This window comes from Corvus kubaryi, unplaced genomic scaffold (assembly GCF_017639235.1).
Source record: "Corvus kubaryi isolate FWS band 111438036 unplaced genomic scaffold, C.kubaryi_AGA036_p1.0 split1-131, whole genome shotgun sequence".
Classification (NCBI taxonomy): Eukaryota; Metazoa; Chordata; class Aves; order Passeriformes; family Corvidae; genus Corvus; species Corvus kubaryi.
In genome coordinates, this window is record NW_024582073.1 from 8,159,726 (window position 1) to 8,177,719 (window position 17,994).

General features: G+C 39.9%; 1 protein-coding gene across 6 annotated transcripts in view; it reads right to left on the reverse strand.

The window, feature by feature from the left end:
* Positions 1 to 17,994, reverse strand: part of LIMCH1 (LIM and calponin homology domains 1) — a 178,186-nt gene that overhangs the window by 68,611 nt on the left and 91,581 nt on the right. For all 6 annotated transcript variants that reach the window (XM_042053845.1, XM_042053846.1, XM_042053848.1 and 3 more), the window contains 2 exons: positions 4,763 to 4,869; positions 1,722 to 1,752 (listed from right to left, as the gene is read on the reverse strand). In XM_042053845.1, coding sequence (XP_041909779.1) covers positions 1,722 to 1,752; positions 4,763 to 4,869 — 138 coding nt within the window. The remainder of the gene's footprint in view (positions 1 to 1,721; positions 1,753 to 4,762; positions 4,870 to 17,994) is intronic.

The following is a 17,994-nucleotide window of genomic DNA, read 5'->3' on the forward strand; positions in this document are numbered from 1 at the left end:
CAGACTCTTCTTCCCAAAAACATGCATCCACATTCCTTCAGTGCCTCCTCCTCAGCAACATACGCTAGGTTTTTCTTATCAACTTGCTCTAGCATCCCCATTTTTCATTTAAGTGTAATGTCCAAAATTATGCAGCACTGCAGCTGAGGCCCTGTCAGAAAAGGATAGAGTGTCATACAGATCTTCTGTTTAAAAACAACTGTGGTACATAAGGTAAAATATGTATTTTATATATAAACACAGTTTATATTTTTTTCAGTTTACAAATAGTATACATGTAATTAAATAACTGAGTAACATTTTTAATAAAGTTCAAAAATGTTTGCTCTGTTTTTAAAATTGTATCCAAATCAGTACTACTGTGCTGAGTGAAAGGAGGTGGTGTAGCTGGTACTGATTTTTTTTTTGTCTTGAAACAACTTTTATCTAAACTGTTTTCCTTCAACCAGAACCACTTGATGAATTTAATGCAAAAAAATCTTACGGTATACGTTCTCAAGTTAAATGAAAATATTTGCAAATAATAGTGTTTCTAGCAACCAGGAAACTGTCCAATTCATTTTGCCATTCAGTTCATTGATGAAGGTTATGGTATTTTTATTTATTTCTGCTAGCATTTAATAACTTTATCTCTTCTTCCTTTCCTTATTAAAAAAAAAAATAAATAAAAGGCAGATAATTTCACATTTGCAAGCAATTCTGGCTGGCTGCCAGCATAAGCTGCAGAATCATGCACCTGGAAAGTGCATATTGCCTACAAGCACATTATGGAGGATACTTTTGAAACTTCACCCTTAAAACAATACATCTGTACAAAGATATTCAGCCAGTGCCCACAAAGAGTGTTAAAATACCAAAGCTGAACTCTTCCCCTAAAACTTTGTGCGCTGGGTGCACAAGATACTACTCTACTGATGACGAGAAAGAGAGGATGAAATAATTTGGAGGAGGGAGTGGTTTTGGTGTTGTTTGTCCGGTTTTTTTTACCTGCAGTCATGGCACTCACGATTACTGGCTTTCAAAGTTATTAGAAAAGATGCTGGCATTTCCTATCAGATAATAGGGGTGTGACCAAATAAAAATTATACCAGTTTACAGCTAACTAAGGACAGACAGTTTGCTAGGCTTCAAGAACATAACTGAGACCAGCAAAATCTAGACATTTTCTTTTCTTGTTAACAATTACAGGATCCAATACCATTGCCCTTAATTTAAATTAACAGGAAATTGAAGTTAAATGGAAATAGTCTTTCTGGGGAAACACTAGTTTATTTGGAAGAACAATGAGAAAGCTATAGCAAACCTGATAGTAAGGCCTTGCATTCCAATCTAATGGTCATTTTGCTTCATTTTAAATGCTTTGTGCAACTGTACTCTATGCCTATATATTTGTGAAGGGCTACAAAAGTGTGGCTTCATGGGTGAGTCAGACTGTTCCCAGGAAACGCCACACTGAACAGCACAGAAATCACATTGTTTATCACTTACCTAAGAGTATCTAAGAAGAGACAAATGTTCTCCATTTATTTCTATTGTAAGGCTGCTTTGCCATAGCAGCTCCACCTAAATTTCCAGCAGAACCCAGTTAGGTTTGTATTCAGAAGGACTTTTCAGAGGATGCAATACTCAGGTGTACTCAGTTTTTACTGAACATAACTCTTGCTCAGGCCAATTACAGGATTAACCAGACAAAAAAAACAAACTCCAAGTGATGTACTTACATTTTTCAGCTTCCTACTATAGTCAATGTTCCTGGTTGCAGACACAAGCACATACACAAAAAAAAAAAAAAAAGAAAAAAAAAAAAAAAAAAGAAAAAAAATCAGAAAGTAGACACACTTTCCAAGAGGCTGTATGTAGCAGATCACATTTTCCCTAACAAAAGCCTGCTGACTGCTTCTGCCATCTGGAAACACATGAAAGCTAAGAAGATGTAGTTCACACATTCATTTATTCATAACATGGGAGTATTTTGTCACCATTATTTCAATCATTAAATTAGAATTCTGGAAGTACAAAAAGAAAATGTGTTTATAATGGTCCCACAGTAAAGTAGGACAATGCCAAAATATTTCCTTTAAACAGAGTTGCTGATTTCTTAAAAAAGGAAGACAAAAGTCCTCACTGCTAAAATACATTCTGCAGTTATCCAACTATCAGATTCTGCTCTGCAACCCATACAGATTCTGGAAGCAACTGAACAAGCATAAGAGGCATCACCAAACATTAAGGAAATATTGCGGGTGCTTCTGTGGAAACAAATATTACAAAGAACAAAGTGAATGGACAAAGCAACAAAGACCCTGCCATTTACAACAGAACCTGATGTGGAAAACATTTATTTTTTTAAATGTATACTTGAGCACTCAGACTGAACATTGGCATCATCCTTCTCAATTCATTTTTTTATCTTATGTTCATGGAAGAGTGGGAGTTTTATGTTAAAGACATCAGGGTACAAAGTTTGTGCAAACATAAACAACATTTCAAAATCCAGCAAAGAAAGCATTAAGAAATGAAGGAAATATGTATCACATTTAGGTGGTGAAAAATAAACAAGACCATTTTAGATTTACTAAAGATTGTGTCCTGATTATTTACAGTGGAATTGTCTTCTACTGTAACAGTAAGACCACTCCAGCATTAAAGTTTATCTGACAAAACCAAAAAGAAAGGTACTTAAATCTGTTAGAACAACAAAAGCCTAAATATAGGCAGTGGTAAACAAAGTATTTTTGATAACATGTTTTTAAGCCAAAATTTTGTCCACCAATACCCACAAATAAGAAAAATAGAATAGTCCTGGTTTTTTTCCTAGTAAAATAACAGTGAAAAGAGTCTTGTTTAACAAGTCACAGAAAAATTCCTTACAGCATTAGCTCATAACTTTTATGAGCACAATAATCCAAAAAAATAGATCTAATGCATGCCTCAATTAATATCTGTATTAAAAAAATGGTTAAAATGCCATTATCTTAATCATGTGCAATAATGTGATACTCATCCTTTACCACAGAACTAGTGGTACAAGAACATTTTCACCATGTTTAAAAATATCACCCAAAAGTCTACAAAGAGGGAAAAAATCACCTTCATTCTTTGAGAACTAGCTAGCAGAAGACAGCCTTCAACATATTTCTCTATAACAGTCATGGACTTGGCTTGTACATCTCAACTCAGTTACTCAGCGTGAACTTGGAGAGTGCTCGGGAAACGTTTGGCTCATTTCCTCAGCTGCTTTCTCTGAAGCCCTCATGTGCAGCAGAAGGCCAGGCCAGCTCTAGGGGGCTTATGATGCCAGGTTTAACTTGGTGACATACCAAACAGCTCTCCTTGGAGCTCCACCCTAGTCAAAGCCTCTCAACCTGCCTCCACCAAGGTACTCTATCCATCCTCAACCCCAAAAGATGAAGGTTTTTATCAGAAAGACTCTTTCTATCTGGTTTCATATGGAGATTAGGGTTTTATATGGAGATTACCGATTGTTTTGCAACTCTCTCCAGTCACTCATTGTAATGATTTTAAAGGACAACATAAAGAACCTATTTCATTGAAGTATTATCAGATTTAGAAGAAATACATCACATAGCCCCCAGTCACTGCCATGTAGAGGGCAAGAAGAACCTCGTGTGAGAGTCAGAAACTTGGGAAGGAGCAAAAAATGGTATTCCTTAAAGCAAGGACACTGGCCAACTTGATTTTCAGAGCCTTTGAATTTTCCCAGACAATGCCTGAACACCATGAAAACTTGCCCACGTTCCATTGCCAGAAAAGAATAAAAAAAAAATCTACTGAAATTTAGTAAATTGTTTCCACATACTTTTCTAAAATGGATATGTCTGACCAAGATTTCATTAGTGATCTTTTTGGCCAAATGAAATGAGGCCATTCAATCAACTCAGCAGTATCTGCTTGTCTGTAGAGCAATAAATTCAGTTATAACTGTAATATTACAATAGACCCAAAACTTTCAGGAAAACTGAATAACACCAATTACAAATTTTGTTAATTTTATGAAAGTGTGGGTTGCTTTTGCTTTTAGATGGTGGGGAGCCTGTGCAATTTGTGTGGTAGTGGGTGTGTGGCTTTGGTGAAAAGCTATCTAAATTGTGGCATTTCCAGTCCACACACACTTCCTCAGCCCAATTACTGTGTGTCCCAAGCTATAGCTCTTGCAGGAAAATGAAGAGACCATGCTTATGTCTGCATCTCATAGAGTCTGAGAGGCCTCTTAATGTCCTGTATTGCACCATCAGAACAGTTTAATCTGAAATAACAGAGCTGTGATTTTTTTTCCCCAGACTACACTATTTTATTAGTTGGACAGACAAAAAAAGAATGCCATCAATTTAGGTTAGGAAAACCCCTAAATTCCTCAGAATCTCATTGCCTAACCAAGACATTATTTTCACAAAATCACAGAATAAGCTGAGTTGGAAGGGACTCACAAGAATCATCAAGTCCAACTCCTAGCCCTGCACAGGACATCCCCAAGAGTCACACCACGGGCCTGAGAGGATTGTCCAAGTGTTTGTCCTTTTTTTACAGAGCTGTGGTTGATGTCTCTGGGATAAAATCTGTTGAATAGAACAATCTGTTTGTCCCAGCACTGAAAGTTCCCCAAACCTCTGCTTCCTACTTACTCCGCCTTATGCTAATTACATTTCTCAATACAGCGTTTTTGCTCTTTCTTAAATATTTATTACTGCATCAGATGCACCTGAGGCTGCAACATGCTGTTACAAATTGCTGTTGTACTTACTTGATGGTTACTCTGTTTGATGTGTCCTGCAGATCACCAGGATCAAAAAGCTGAGATTCTTTAAGTCCCAGTTCTTTGCAGCCTCTTAAGAATAATATGATATTATCCTGAAAAGAGACAAAGAACATAAAACCTCAACACTTTAAACTCTCCTTAATTGAAAAAGAAGTCTTACCAAACCAACTTCTGCCTAACTCAGTAACTGTTCATGAACAGTCATACCATTAGCTAAATGAAGAACCAAAGACATTTCCACTCACATAATTTAAGAAGTCAGTGTAGATTTTGTTTGAAAACCAGATACATATGAAACATTTTATTTTTTTTTTCCGAGATATGTAACTACAACAAGCTTGTTGACTTGCTTCTTTTCAAACCCAGATGTTGGCACTTTTTTAACTTTTAACTTTTTTTAAAAAGGTCCACTAATTTCTCTACCTGCCGCTGGAGGCTGCCACATGACCTCAGCACACTACAGAGCAGAAAAGGCAGGATTTTTGAACAGAGCAGGAAGAGTAGATATGAAAAAGCCCACCACCATTTAAGCAAGCAAGTTGTTCAGAAAACACCTTGCATGTCAGATATGAACAACCAGTTAAGACAATCATTCTCTTGCCTCTCCAACTGTAACCAGTCAGAAGCCACTGAGAAAAGAGATAGGTGCTTTCTCCTGAAATAAAAACCTTGAAGCTACACCTCCCATGGCCACTGTCTCTAAAGAAACAACACCAATTTCTTAACACTTCTTATGGAGGATTTACTCTTCGCAAAGTGTAAAAATTAAAAGTCAATAACTAAGAGAGACTAAATAAAAACTGCTATAAGTGTCTTTCAAACCAAGTACCAGCGATGACTCTTTGGTTTGCACTAAGGAGATTAAATCTGCATGTGTGCATATACAGTTAATACAGGCTTTATACTTATACATATGCATGTACCACTCCCCTTTTACAGAACCAGTGAATATGCTTTACATGGATAATCTTGAAGGCCAGTAGAGAATAAGTTTTTAGATATATATGTTTCTAGATCAGCAACTGCAATGGTAGATGTGTGGAAAGTAAAGATATAATGTACAGCTTGATATTTTTTGAGGCTTCTCATCTCAAACCTAAAGCTAAGCTCCCACATGAAGAGTTATAGAGGAGCAGAACCACAGCGTGTGGTAGAGACCTGTTTTCATAAAAACTGGGAAGCAGAGGAGCCTCGTGGTGTTCAGTTCTTACCCACTCTGCATGACAGAGCAGGATTGGTGAGCAGGGCTCTCCCCACATCTGCTCCCAGGCCTTTCTTCGGGCTCGGGGAGAGCAGCCCTGTTTGTTCTGTAAGCAGCATGCTAATCGCCGTGGCGCTTGGCATGCCAACACTCTCACACACAAAGCTCGCCAGCCACACCACAGAAAACACAGACTTGGAAATTCAGAGGAGTTCAAATCTCCCTTTCTTCCCTGGCTGAAACTTAACAGCTCTGGAGAGGAGCCAGGAGGGGAAGCAACAGCAGTTGAGAGAGAAGAGAGCCCATAACCCAGAGAGACAGCATCATTCATGACATGAAAAGATGCCTGTAAAATTTTCCATCTGGCTTACTGTTTGCATTATAATTTTTCCAACTGCATCATGAATAACTCTTATGTTTAGTCTTTGATGGAGGATGGTTCTGGTCACTCTCAAATGGTTGGTGGAGTGATGCATAAATCTAGTAAATCTAATAAAAATGCAAAAAGCATTAAAAAAGAATTCCTAACAGTATTTCCAAATTTATTAAAAATATACAGGACACAGAGGTTATAGTAACCTAATAGACTTAGAAAACAATCAGAGGAGGAGGAATGCTGAAGATAACTAATTGCACCCATCTTTGGTGCATACATACATGCCAGAAGTTCACATCTGAGTTATGATAAGCAGTAACAAAAATACCAGTTATTGGCAGCCATGTAGTTTGGAAACTTAGTTCTTCTGCCTGCTTCCCAAAAAAACAGCGTCACCTACTCCTGTTTGGCTACATGCTTTTATTTTGATGGTCATCATACGAATAACGCTTGCCAGCAGTCACTAACACTATCACCCAAACAAAATTCCTCAGAAAGTCGCTATCTTGTATGGGAACAAATAACCACACATGCCAACAAGATGAAATGAGTGAGCCCTGAAAGAAGTTTCTGGTTTTGCTAACAATCTCATAATTTTTACTTCCCAATGGTCCTAAAAATGGCAATTTGTTTGAAAGGACTGAAGAAAAATCCAACAAAGAAAATTCTTTCAAGTGATATATTTACTCAAGGACACCTGTCTAGGCTGCCTAACCCCAAGCCAAAAATGTATCTCATACTACTGCAAAACTACACTTTTCCTAGTTTGCTCTAGGACAGATGAAATTCGCATTTGTAAGTTCCACTGAGTCACTGGAGAAAAGCAGTCCTAAGCCATTAAAGGGAGAAAGGAGTCTTAAAGTTAAGACCCAGCTCCCAGCAAAACTTTCTCTCAGGATTACTACACCTTGTATTGACCAGGTCCTGATTTCTTCAGTTCTCAGAAAATGTTGCTTTTATCTTTTGAGAGGATTTATCGTTCAGCATCAGTTAGCTGCACCTACGCATTTTTTTTGTAGTCACTTAAAATGTTGCTCTTTATCATTGCTGAAGAAACTAAAAAAAGCAGAAAAACCAGGTTTACAAGTAGCAACACATAAAAACCAACCTTACTTTAAATAGGTGACTGAAAAGACACATTTAATGTGCCTGCCCAGCTCCTTACAACTTGGCAGAGTTAAATAGGTCATGCAAATGGGTCACACTGCAGTGGCAAGGATCTCGGGGTGGCCAGCTGCCGTGCCTCAGCTAACACATCTTTTACAGTGGTCTCAGAAGACACAACCAGAACTTGGTCCCTCTGGCAGATCCTACGAGGCACTATCACACAATTTTGTCAGTACATTAAACGGAGATGATACTGCCTTTCTCTCAGCCATTACTTTCTGCAGCTGTAGTGTTGGAGTAGACAGAGAATTGGTGACTTGGTCAACATATCATTTCCTACAGCCCCAGAGGACCTGCAACTGTCTCATGCTGGCTCCACTTGGTTTTATTCCACACCACTGTACAATCAAAAATCTTCTTCCAGCTTTTGTCCTCCATACACACAGAGGAAGAAGAAGCTGATAGGCTACAGCCTGAATTTATTTTGCAAATTTTCTCTATTATTTTAATATATAAAATTTTATGTCCATAAATATCTACATTTATATAGATCTATAAATTATAAATCTGAAACCTATAGATATCACAGATAGCTACACAATTTTATCTATGCTTGACCTATAAAATGACAGAAAGTCTAAACAGGCTGCATACAGAAGACAAACACTTCAGTGTGGTAACAGACACAGGACACAAACATAGGATACACTAATAGGTTAAATCCCAACCCTTTTCTGCTTGCCTCAGCAGAGTCCTGACAGTTACTGTTACATCAGCACTATAAGCAATGTCATTTACTTGTAAGTATAGAAAAGCAAAAATTATTAATGTAAATGTTTCACTATACTAAATTTCAGAAACAAAAAATTAACCAACACACAAAACTAAAACTCCCAGGCAAAGCTAGCCATGAAACAGTAAGAAGGGTCATGGGCAGCTAAGGGTGCAGAGCACTGACTCCCTGAGAACTTAGTCAGAACGATGCATGGGAAGGAAGGGAAAAACACTCCTGCTCTCACAGTTGCATTTCAACACCATCACCTTTTCATCCTTTCTGGTGTGTAATCTGACAGACTCACCTCTACAAAATCACTTTGCCAGGACAATCATCTGAAGATAATGCAGAGAGAGTAGGCGGCGGAGGGGTGGGTGGTGAAGGTGAAGGTGGAGGGAGGGAATGAGGAAGGGGGGAAAAGATAACACACTGCTCGCTTGTAACTTTTTTTTTTAAACAGCGTGTTATAAATATGAAAAAATGTTCACCATATAGCATTAAGTCATTTTCCTCATGCACAAAGTGGAGCACAAAACCCTGAACCCTGTAAAAAAAACCCCAGAAATTGGCAGTTGAGTAGGACAGACACCCTGGAAAGCCACCGCAAATTCACACAGTAGCACTGCCAACACACGACATAGTTCAAGCAAGCGAGAATTAAATATTCACAGCAGGCAAATTCTCTCCATAGGATCTGCTGATCAGATGCAATGGCAAACAGCTTGAATTTGGCCCACTTCCATTCCTTTCATCCGCCACAATACATACAAAACAGTCTCACTGTATTCGCACTGCAGATCAGTCCTACAGCTTATCACTGTGGAGCCATCGTTTGTCAGATGTGCTACAGCATGGCCCGGATGAGATATTCAGATAAACTTGGGGAAAATAAAAGCAAGCCAAGCTGTACGTCTGCACAGAACACTGAATAAAATGCCAAATGCATGCCACTTCGGCAAGCTGGAGATATTATTAGCTGCCAGTAGCACTGCTGTTTTGCAGGACAGCTGCAAACAAACAGGTGGCCCTTTTCATTTCTGGAATGCTGATATTTTCCCTGCTCCAGAATAAATTAGAACATCTCTAAAATAAAAAATTAAAAACAAAAAAGAAAATTTCCAAACTGCTTTTCTGAGCCATTTCCAATAGACTCTAAAAAGCCTTTTGTTTTCTCTCAACATTTCTTCCTAATTCCCTTATTTTTCCATTTTATGTAAGTAATTAGTGGTCATAATTTACCTCTATAAAAGCAGTGGGTCTTGCCTGATTCACAGGTTCATAGAAATACTGAAATATTCAGTTCAAGTCCACCAGGAAAAAACTTCTATAAGAAAGTCTGGGAACTCTTCATATATATATATATACATATATATATATGTACATACATATATATACGTATATACATACATGCATACATACGAGTATGTATATATGTGTTACTATTTCTCCAATATACTTTTGTGTGTATGTTTAACTATATACATATGTTTAACAATATATATATGTGTTTGTGTGTGTGTGTTTTACCATTCATCCAATATGATTTACTGTATATATACAACAAAACTACGCAAAAGGTTGTTTTCCGTGGCAGACTCCAAATCAGTAGATTTGGAAGGAAATGGATCATAGTTAGGACACATTCACTTAGAAGCTGAGGATGGTTAACCTCCAGGAGAGGAAGGCTGACAGCACACCAGAACTGAAGGCACCCCCCAGAACAGCAAGGGGAGACCGGGCTGCTTACACCCCAAAAGGATTCCGGCACACAATAGCCTCACCCACGAAAATTAAACGCTAGTGGGAAAAAAAAAAAAAAACCAGAAAGAGATGGTCCCTGGGAACAGGGAGGGGAAGCAGGACTTACCAGCCCGTCAGCCGGACCGATGCTCGCCTCCGCAGGGCCGCGACCCCGCGGCGGAGCGGCAGCGGGGCCGGCGGGAGCCGCAGCCGCCGGACTCCACCCACTGCGCTGCCCCGCAGCCGGCCGGGCTCCGGCGGGGCACGGCACGCGAGGAGAGGGAGCACCGGGCGCGGATCGTGCGAGCCGCCAAGGCAAGAGGTACTTGCCACCGCGATGACCAGATTGAGCCAGGAGGACTAGGGCACACCGGGCGGGCACGGCACTGCCCGGCTCCACAGGTAGAGCCTTCCAGCGTGCCCCTGAGAAGCTGGTGAAGGCTGCCTTTGCCAAGAAAGCCCAGCTTTTTTCTGCTTCGTTTTGGGCAGTCAAGAAGGAAAAGATGTATCTCCTCCAATAACAGCCATGCTTTCTTGTCAAAAAGGCAAAAAAACACCTTTAAAATGGTGTGGAGAAATAAGCCAGTTGGTACCATTCAACTACACAAAACACACCAGAAACCCCAAACATGGCTCTAAGTGACCTTCAGGTAATATCTAAGTCTGGTGAAGATAAAATCATAGAATCATAAAATCATCACGGTTGGAAGAGACCTTTAAGATCATCAAGTCCAACCATCCACCCAGCACTGCCCCTGTAACCCCTAAACCACATCACCCAGTGCCAGATCCAAGTGCCTCTTGAACACCTCCAGGGATGTGACTCTGCCACATCCATGGGCAACCTATTCCAATGCCTCATCATCCTACAGTGATTTTTTTTTTCTGATCCCCAATCTGAATCTCTCCCCTGTCTCACGTTAAAGTTATTTCCTTTAGTCCTCTCACTGTAGGCACAGCAGAAGAGACCAGCCCCCACCTCACTACAACCTCTTTTCAGGTACTTGTAGAGAGCAATGAGGTCCACCCTCAGCCTCCTCCTCTCCAGGCTAAACACCCTTTGGGTGTCTCAGTACCTGACCTCAAAGACAACTTGGCTGGTAGTGCCCAGGTGCTTAGATCCTGCTGCTCCCAACCAGGCTCACTAGGGCAAAAACCTGCAAGTGCCTAGAACAAGAAGATAGTGCACAACTTTGATGCTACTATTGATTGTATAAAAACTTTGATTGTATAAAAACTTATCTTTTTTCAATAATGTGAATGGAAGCTGGGCAAAAGAGAAAACGTGAGCAAGAGCAGACTTCAACTCAACAGGCAAAAGCAAACCACTGGAGGGTGGGAAGGGTGCACACAGCAGGAGCACAAGGCTAACCCCATGACTTCACTAGTTAAGTAGATCTTGATATTACTCCTTGCTACATCAGGTCATTATCCCTGAAGGCACAAATAAAACATTTAAACAAATGGGGGCCCAGTCAACATCCATGTCTTTGGGGGAGAGAGCAGATGATGATCAGATGATGCAAACTCCCTCAGATTTGCCAAACCCAAGATACACCCTAAGATGGCTTTGCTTACAGCACTCAAAACAGAACATAGGCAGACAGGGAAAAAAACCCAAAACATTTCCAGGCTATTCACTGGCTCTGGTGCTGATGAAATCACAGCCAGCTGTCAACCAGATGTTAGTCACCAGGTCTTGAGGAGGGGGTGCCTATCTGATGCCATATTCTATGGTAACAGCCATCTATGGCCAAGGAAGGATAACATTTCCTTTCCACCCCTTCTCTGCAGCTCACTCTCTCAGCTTTGTAGTACCAGATAATAGCACTTGGTTTGTGAGGGATTTGGTCTCAGTTTTATGACTTCTCCTTTCACCTTTTTTTTTTTTTTTTTTTTTTTTTTTTTTTTGGTGAATGAAGCTCACAATGAGCAGGGTTAAAAACCAGCTCTCATACAGTGAATTGTATCCAAGCACTCCTAGAAGCCACTGGGAATTCACCTTGCAAATCCAGAGCCAGATGGGTAAAAACACAAAACCAGAAAAAAAGTAAGGCATGGCTCTTGTGATGGAAAGGAATGTTATTTATCTCACTCTGCCTTCTTGGTGGGGCTATGAAGTGGATCAATACAAGAGTTATGCCAGAGTGGGTTGGGGGAAGAGCTACAAAAGAGACAAGAATGAAAGAAATATCACAATATGATGCTCTGAGGACAACCTCAGCTCCCATCTGTGGCAGCTACTTCTTATCCATCCTGCTGGCAATAGTTTTGCTGTCTGTCTGAAGGAGAGGAAGAAAGGTCCTGAAGACAAATTTGACCTTTATTTGCACTCACATTATGAGTGCAGGAGTATGACTAACCTAAACACAGATTTCAAGGGTTTCAACCCTGAAACCACAGCTAGTGCCACAATGGTTCCCTCTGGACATCTTCTGGGGAAACTGGACACTTCCTTTCTCAGCACATCCCTGCAGCTGCTGTCCCCACAAATGAGCTCTACAGCAAAATATAAAAATGGGCAAGAAATTCACAACTAAGGACAACATGCTGTCTCCTAAGTTTGGCTTATTTGTGTGTTATTATCCAGACCCAATGAATGTTAAGGAAAGTACAGGGTCTGACTATGGCTTCAGAAGAACTCCAAAGACAGCCATCCCAAACAAACTGCTTAAAGAAAACAAAAATACAAAAACTTTAAATCTAGAGTTGTTAAGTCATAAGAACCACTACATCAGATATTGTGAAAACAAAATTTAAGTGAAGGAGACCACCAAAGAAACTAACCTGAGCATTAAATAGGGGAAAGTAATTTTTTTTGCTAGACATAGTGTTAAAAGCTTATCACTCTGCATAAAAATTTAAAAAAAAACCAAACAAACACAGATAAATAAAGTTGAGTTACCTCATGAGCAATATACCCAAAAGGCACAGCCCTAGGGTGGTTCAAAGGAACACCATGAATAGCTTAATCTCCAACACAAGTCCTTCATGAGCTGTTTATAGTCATCAATTAAACCAAGCAGTACTGAATAAACCTGTGTCTTTCCAGACTGGTGTCAGGGCAATTGTGTGTTAAGCCATGGCACAACAGATACCTTTTAAAAACTATTTATGTGTTCCTGCTAAGAGGGGTACTTTGGTGGTAAAGATGATTACGTATGCAAAGCAAATTTATGTGCTAAGATTTATCCCATGTTTTCCTTAATTATACTAGCAGGTCTACAGAAGATAATACCTTTTTTTCACATAACCTGCCTTATTTTCTCTGCCTGAAGAGTCCAAGCTTCATGGGATCCCTTTGAGCACATTTGATATCCCAGGGCACTGACACCCAATGCCTGCTTTCTATATTTTGACTTGACTGTAGAGAAAATAACCTCGTTTTCCAGGAAGAGCAGTGTTGACTATTCAAGGGACCCAGCTCCAGGAAACCATCAGATTCAACCTGCAAAATAACCTTTGGGATGGAGTGGGTCTTGCAGAGAAGAAAATGAGGAAAAACTGCGCATCACAAGGCTGTCCACCTGAAAAGGTGTGTCTGAGTGTATTATTAATTAATTAATTTACCAGCATTGTCTATTATAAGCCAGTACAGGTAACACAAAGCATAATCAGTGCATCGGCATACAGCTTCAGAGATTACTATCTGAAAAAATGCTTCTCAACCTGTGATCACTACTGACTGCTTTTATTTGTCTCTGTCACTACATCCAAAGCAGAGGACAAGGACAGAAAAATAAAGGAAACAGAAATGAGCAATAGTGAGAATTATACATAATGCTTTTCTGATACACAAGAACCTGAAACAAAACTGTGTTGGAGGTATAGCCTCAATTCTTACCTTCCCCATGTAATTTATCAGCTGTCTTCCCATTCAGGCACAGAAGCAGATTTCATCACAGTTGTATAATCCCCCAAAATACAAGATTTTAATGAAAATATGTGCATGATGAACATAATCTGAGGTTTTGTGACCTCCAGCTGTATTGAACCAGCTGAGCATTCAGTGCCAGAGAACAGCTGAAATTTTCTGAAGTTTATTTTTAAGGTTTGAAACTGTAAAGGTACAAAAGAAATTGGTACCTAAAATTAAAATCAGCATGACATCAAACTTCTAAAACTGAATGTATGACCATCACCTGGCAGCCTCATAACACTTTTTCTAATTGCAGTAACTACTCATTTCTAGCATGACTTCACTTTCTTGCCCCTTTTCTTTTATATGGTATTTTCCCTTTTGCTTTGTATATTAAGTAAAGCTGTCTTCCATTTAAAGCCAGAAAATTGTAACACTTGTCAATAGTCAGACTTCTCTCAGTAGACAGCAATCCACTACAGGGATCAGGACACTGTGCATCCCGAGCTGTTGGAGGGCCTCTTCACCCCTCTGTCCAAGTACAACTGCTTTAGGTGGGCTTCAAAAGATGCAAGAAAGCTGCTTGTGGGGGCTGGGGGCCTGGCAGTAGCTGTTAAAATCAGACCAAATCTCTATCCCCCAAGGCAAACAGCAAAATAGTGGAACCGCCAAGGAGGACTCATTCCTGCTCAGTTCGTGACCTCTGCAAAAAAAAGCAACAAATTCCACTCCTCCTTTCAAACTAAACATCTACTCTTTATTGCCAAGGAATATGTTTTAATAATCTGTGCTGTTCAAGGTTTGATAAACATCAGAAATCTTTTTGCTGCTGTTACATGATACCTGACATACATTTTCCCCCCACTCACAACTTTGCATTTTCATGCCAACATTACATAAAACATACTGGACTTCTTTAATGCACAGGTTGGGGTCTCCTTGAAAACACTTCTAAAAGAAGTTGTTCAAGTCCAAAAACCACCTTTTTTTTTTTAATTGGCTATTTCTACTGAATGAAGTTCCAGCACATTCCCCATGAAAAACCTACCTTATTGTTTTTACTTTCACTAAAAATAAATTGAAAGCTTTCATATTTAGGTGTCTAGAACTACTCTGGTGAGGAAAAGGAAGGGGAAGAACATGAATAATTTTCAACTTTCTGCAAGTGAATTTTAGAGACAATCAAATTATCTGTGCAAAAATATGCTACGTAAATCAGTGCCCATTTGTGTGATTTTGACCACATAAAGTATAACAGCTTGAATTACTGAATACCCCAATACTATACCCATGTATCTGTTGTTTCTTTCCCAGATTTGAAAACATACATTAGGTGTCTAGACGGCATGGCCATAATTGTCAGTGATCTTGAATATCTCCAGCTTTGGTGGGGTTTTTTATGGCATATATTCATGGCAAGATGAGCTACCCAATAGTCTGGCAGAGATTTCTTTTCCATTCCTTTTCAACCATCAGTCTCTAGATATAATTCAAGAAACAGCATGACTATTCCTGAAGCTATTGTAGCTGCAAACCTAGACTGACTACGCAGAATAGCTTACTTAAATTACTTAAATTTCTACTCTTCATCAAGTCTATACTGGTCATGCAAGCATGCCTTTGAAGAGCCATTTAGACATCAGGACTCGTGGATTACATCTTGATACTACTGTAATTTGCAGTTGTGAAGACTAAGGTTTCAGAAGGAATAAAGCATAGGACAATAATACACTATATTTAAGAAGCAGAATTTCCTTAAATTAATTGAATAAAATCAATGATTAAAGCAAGGGAGAAAGAACAGAACACTTCTTTAATATGGTGCATTCCTGTTGCAAAGCTTTTTCCCAGCTCTTTTGCAATGTCTTGGGTCTGGTTCCTCTGGACAGCAGAACAGAGGACAAGAAAGGATCTCTCCTCCTACAGGACTGATATCCCTGTTGTCCAGTTTTCTTCAACATATTAGAGGTGTACTACCACAACACCCTCTCTCCTCTCAGAATACACAAAGCAACAAGGGGAGGAAGATGAGTTCATCACATGGATCACACCAGGTCTTTAGAAACAGGAGCTAAGCAGTGAAGGTGGCAGAAATAGCTTGTCTTATTTGTTGGTGAAGGGAACAGAAAAGGAAAAAAAATCAGCTATCACTGATAATTTATTCTTAAAACTTCAGTTAATACCCTACCTTCTGTCCTTGCCAGACTTAAGATAAACTTTTGTTTGTTAGAGGAAAAGAGCCAACCATGCTTATAGTTCAGCTTACCTAGGCATAACCAGTGGCTCCTGCTCACAACAGTCACAAATAAGGCCAGCAGAGATGTTCATGTACCATCAAATAACAAGCTTCCAACTCCTCACCTGATACTTCTGAAAACTGTTTCAATTTAAAGCCACATAAAAAAACTTAGTAAAAAACTTAGCTAATGAGACTGTAGAAAAGAAAAATGCTAAATTTAAATATGATTCTTTCCTTTCCTCAGCAAAGAGGCAGGGCTCAGAGTTGATCAGAGAGAGGTATATCTAGATAGCAGAACCAGTGGAGTCTGGCAAGATTATTAGGCCAGGCTCCAGCACCAATAAGAAGCTCCCAGCAAATTAGCTGATTTAAAGCACTGCAGAGTCCCAGTCCCCAGCCAGCTCACGTCTCCAAACCACTCCCATAGGCGCAGATTTCTGGAGAATGCAAAAGTTACACATGGCTACCCCAAATCAGCTCAAGGCTGGCAGGACTTACTGGCTTTGGCAAGCACCTCTACACTGCCCTTCCTAGCAACTGGAGAATACATTCATCAGACACAGGACTGCCTTGCTTGAGTGCACTGACCCAGCTGACGCTCAGCACTGTGCTGAAGCCAATCAACCCTTAAATCTGGAGACACTAAGAGCTACTTGGGGTTTATAAGGTCAACAGATGTAGCCCCATCCAAATACAGGGGCTACAGAGCTATGCAAGCACTGTAGGTCATGCAGGAACACTGCCCAAACTGCAGCACAGGAGCCCACCCACCCAGGAGGCACCAGACCCTGGTCACAGATGCCCTGCATGCCCTTTGTGTACATGCCAGACCAGCCCAGAGCTGCACAGGGGCTTCAGCATGCCTGTGACTGCAGAGACCGTGCTGTGCTGGACTGCTAAGCTGATCTCATGCCTTTGGGCCATTTGCCCCCAAATGGGAAAGGCACTGGCATAAAGCCGCTCTTCTGCAAGAGCTGATGTGGCTGTCCTGAGCAAGGGTGAGAGATGTCAAACCCAAGTAGGCTGTTCAGTCAGTTGCCACACCCACACCACAGAGGTTATCCAGGGTTCTGCATTCTCTGGCATATCCTAAACTCCACCTTCCATTATCCTGAATAGAGTAGTTGACTGTTTTTCCTCTTATTTACTTCCCATCCTCAGTCTGGCTTTTTTTTTTCTCTAACTTGCAAAGTTATACAAGACAAGAATATTTCTATGCTGCTTTAAAAAGAGAATAAATTATATTGGAAGCTGTGATGGAGAATACTGACCACAATCTTTGAAGTTCTTGGTGTGTAATTTGCTTACATAACAGTTTGTATTAAGGTTTAAGTGCCGGATTTCTAGTATTGCTCATCAGATTTCAGCCAAATGAAAAAGAATAAGCAAGCTGAACTACTCTTGGGAAGATAAACTATCTGCAAGAATTTTTGATGCAAGTGTGAGATCACCAAGAACTCTTAGTTCTTAAGAAAATATGTAAAGGTCTGGAATTCAAGGAGTTTCAGTTCTCCAGGATCATATTTTAGAAAGTAAATTTTAATCAGGATTGGGTGGTTCAAGAGATTGGGTAATAGTATTTAAAAAGCAAGAGATAAATCTCTGATCAACCAGAGGGTAAGGACTAAAGAGCATTTAAGGTCTCAAACACCCCTGGGAACTAGCCAACTTAGTCTAATACTGTGGGTGCTGACTCTCAGCAGATTTTGGATTTTCTCACGCACAGTCCTCATGCTTATGAGTAGCCTCCTCTAAATTTCATTAGAACTATTCCATCATCCTCCCCAAAATTCTGTGTTAGTTGTGCCTTTGAAATGCCAATGGCAGATAGATACCGAGTTTGCTGATAACACGTGCTGACAAATACCTTGTTTCTCTCTGTCCCTTTAACTGCATCTATGTGTTGTTTCTTAATTACAA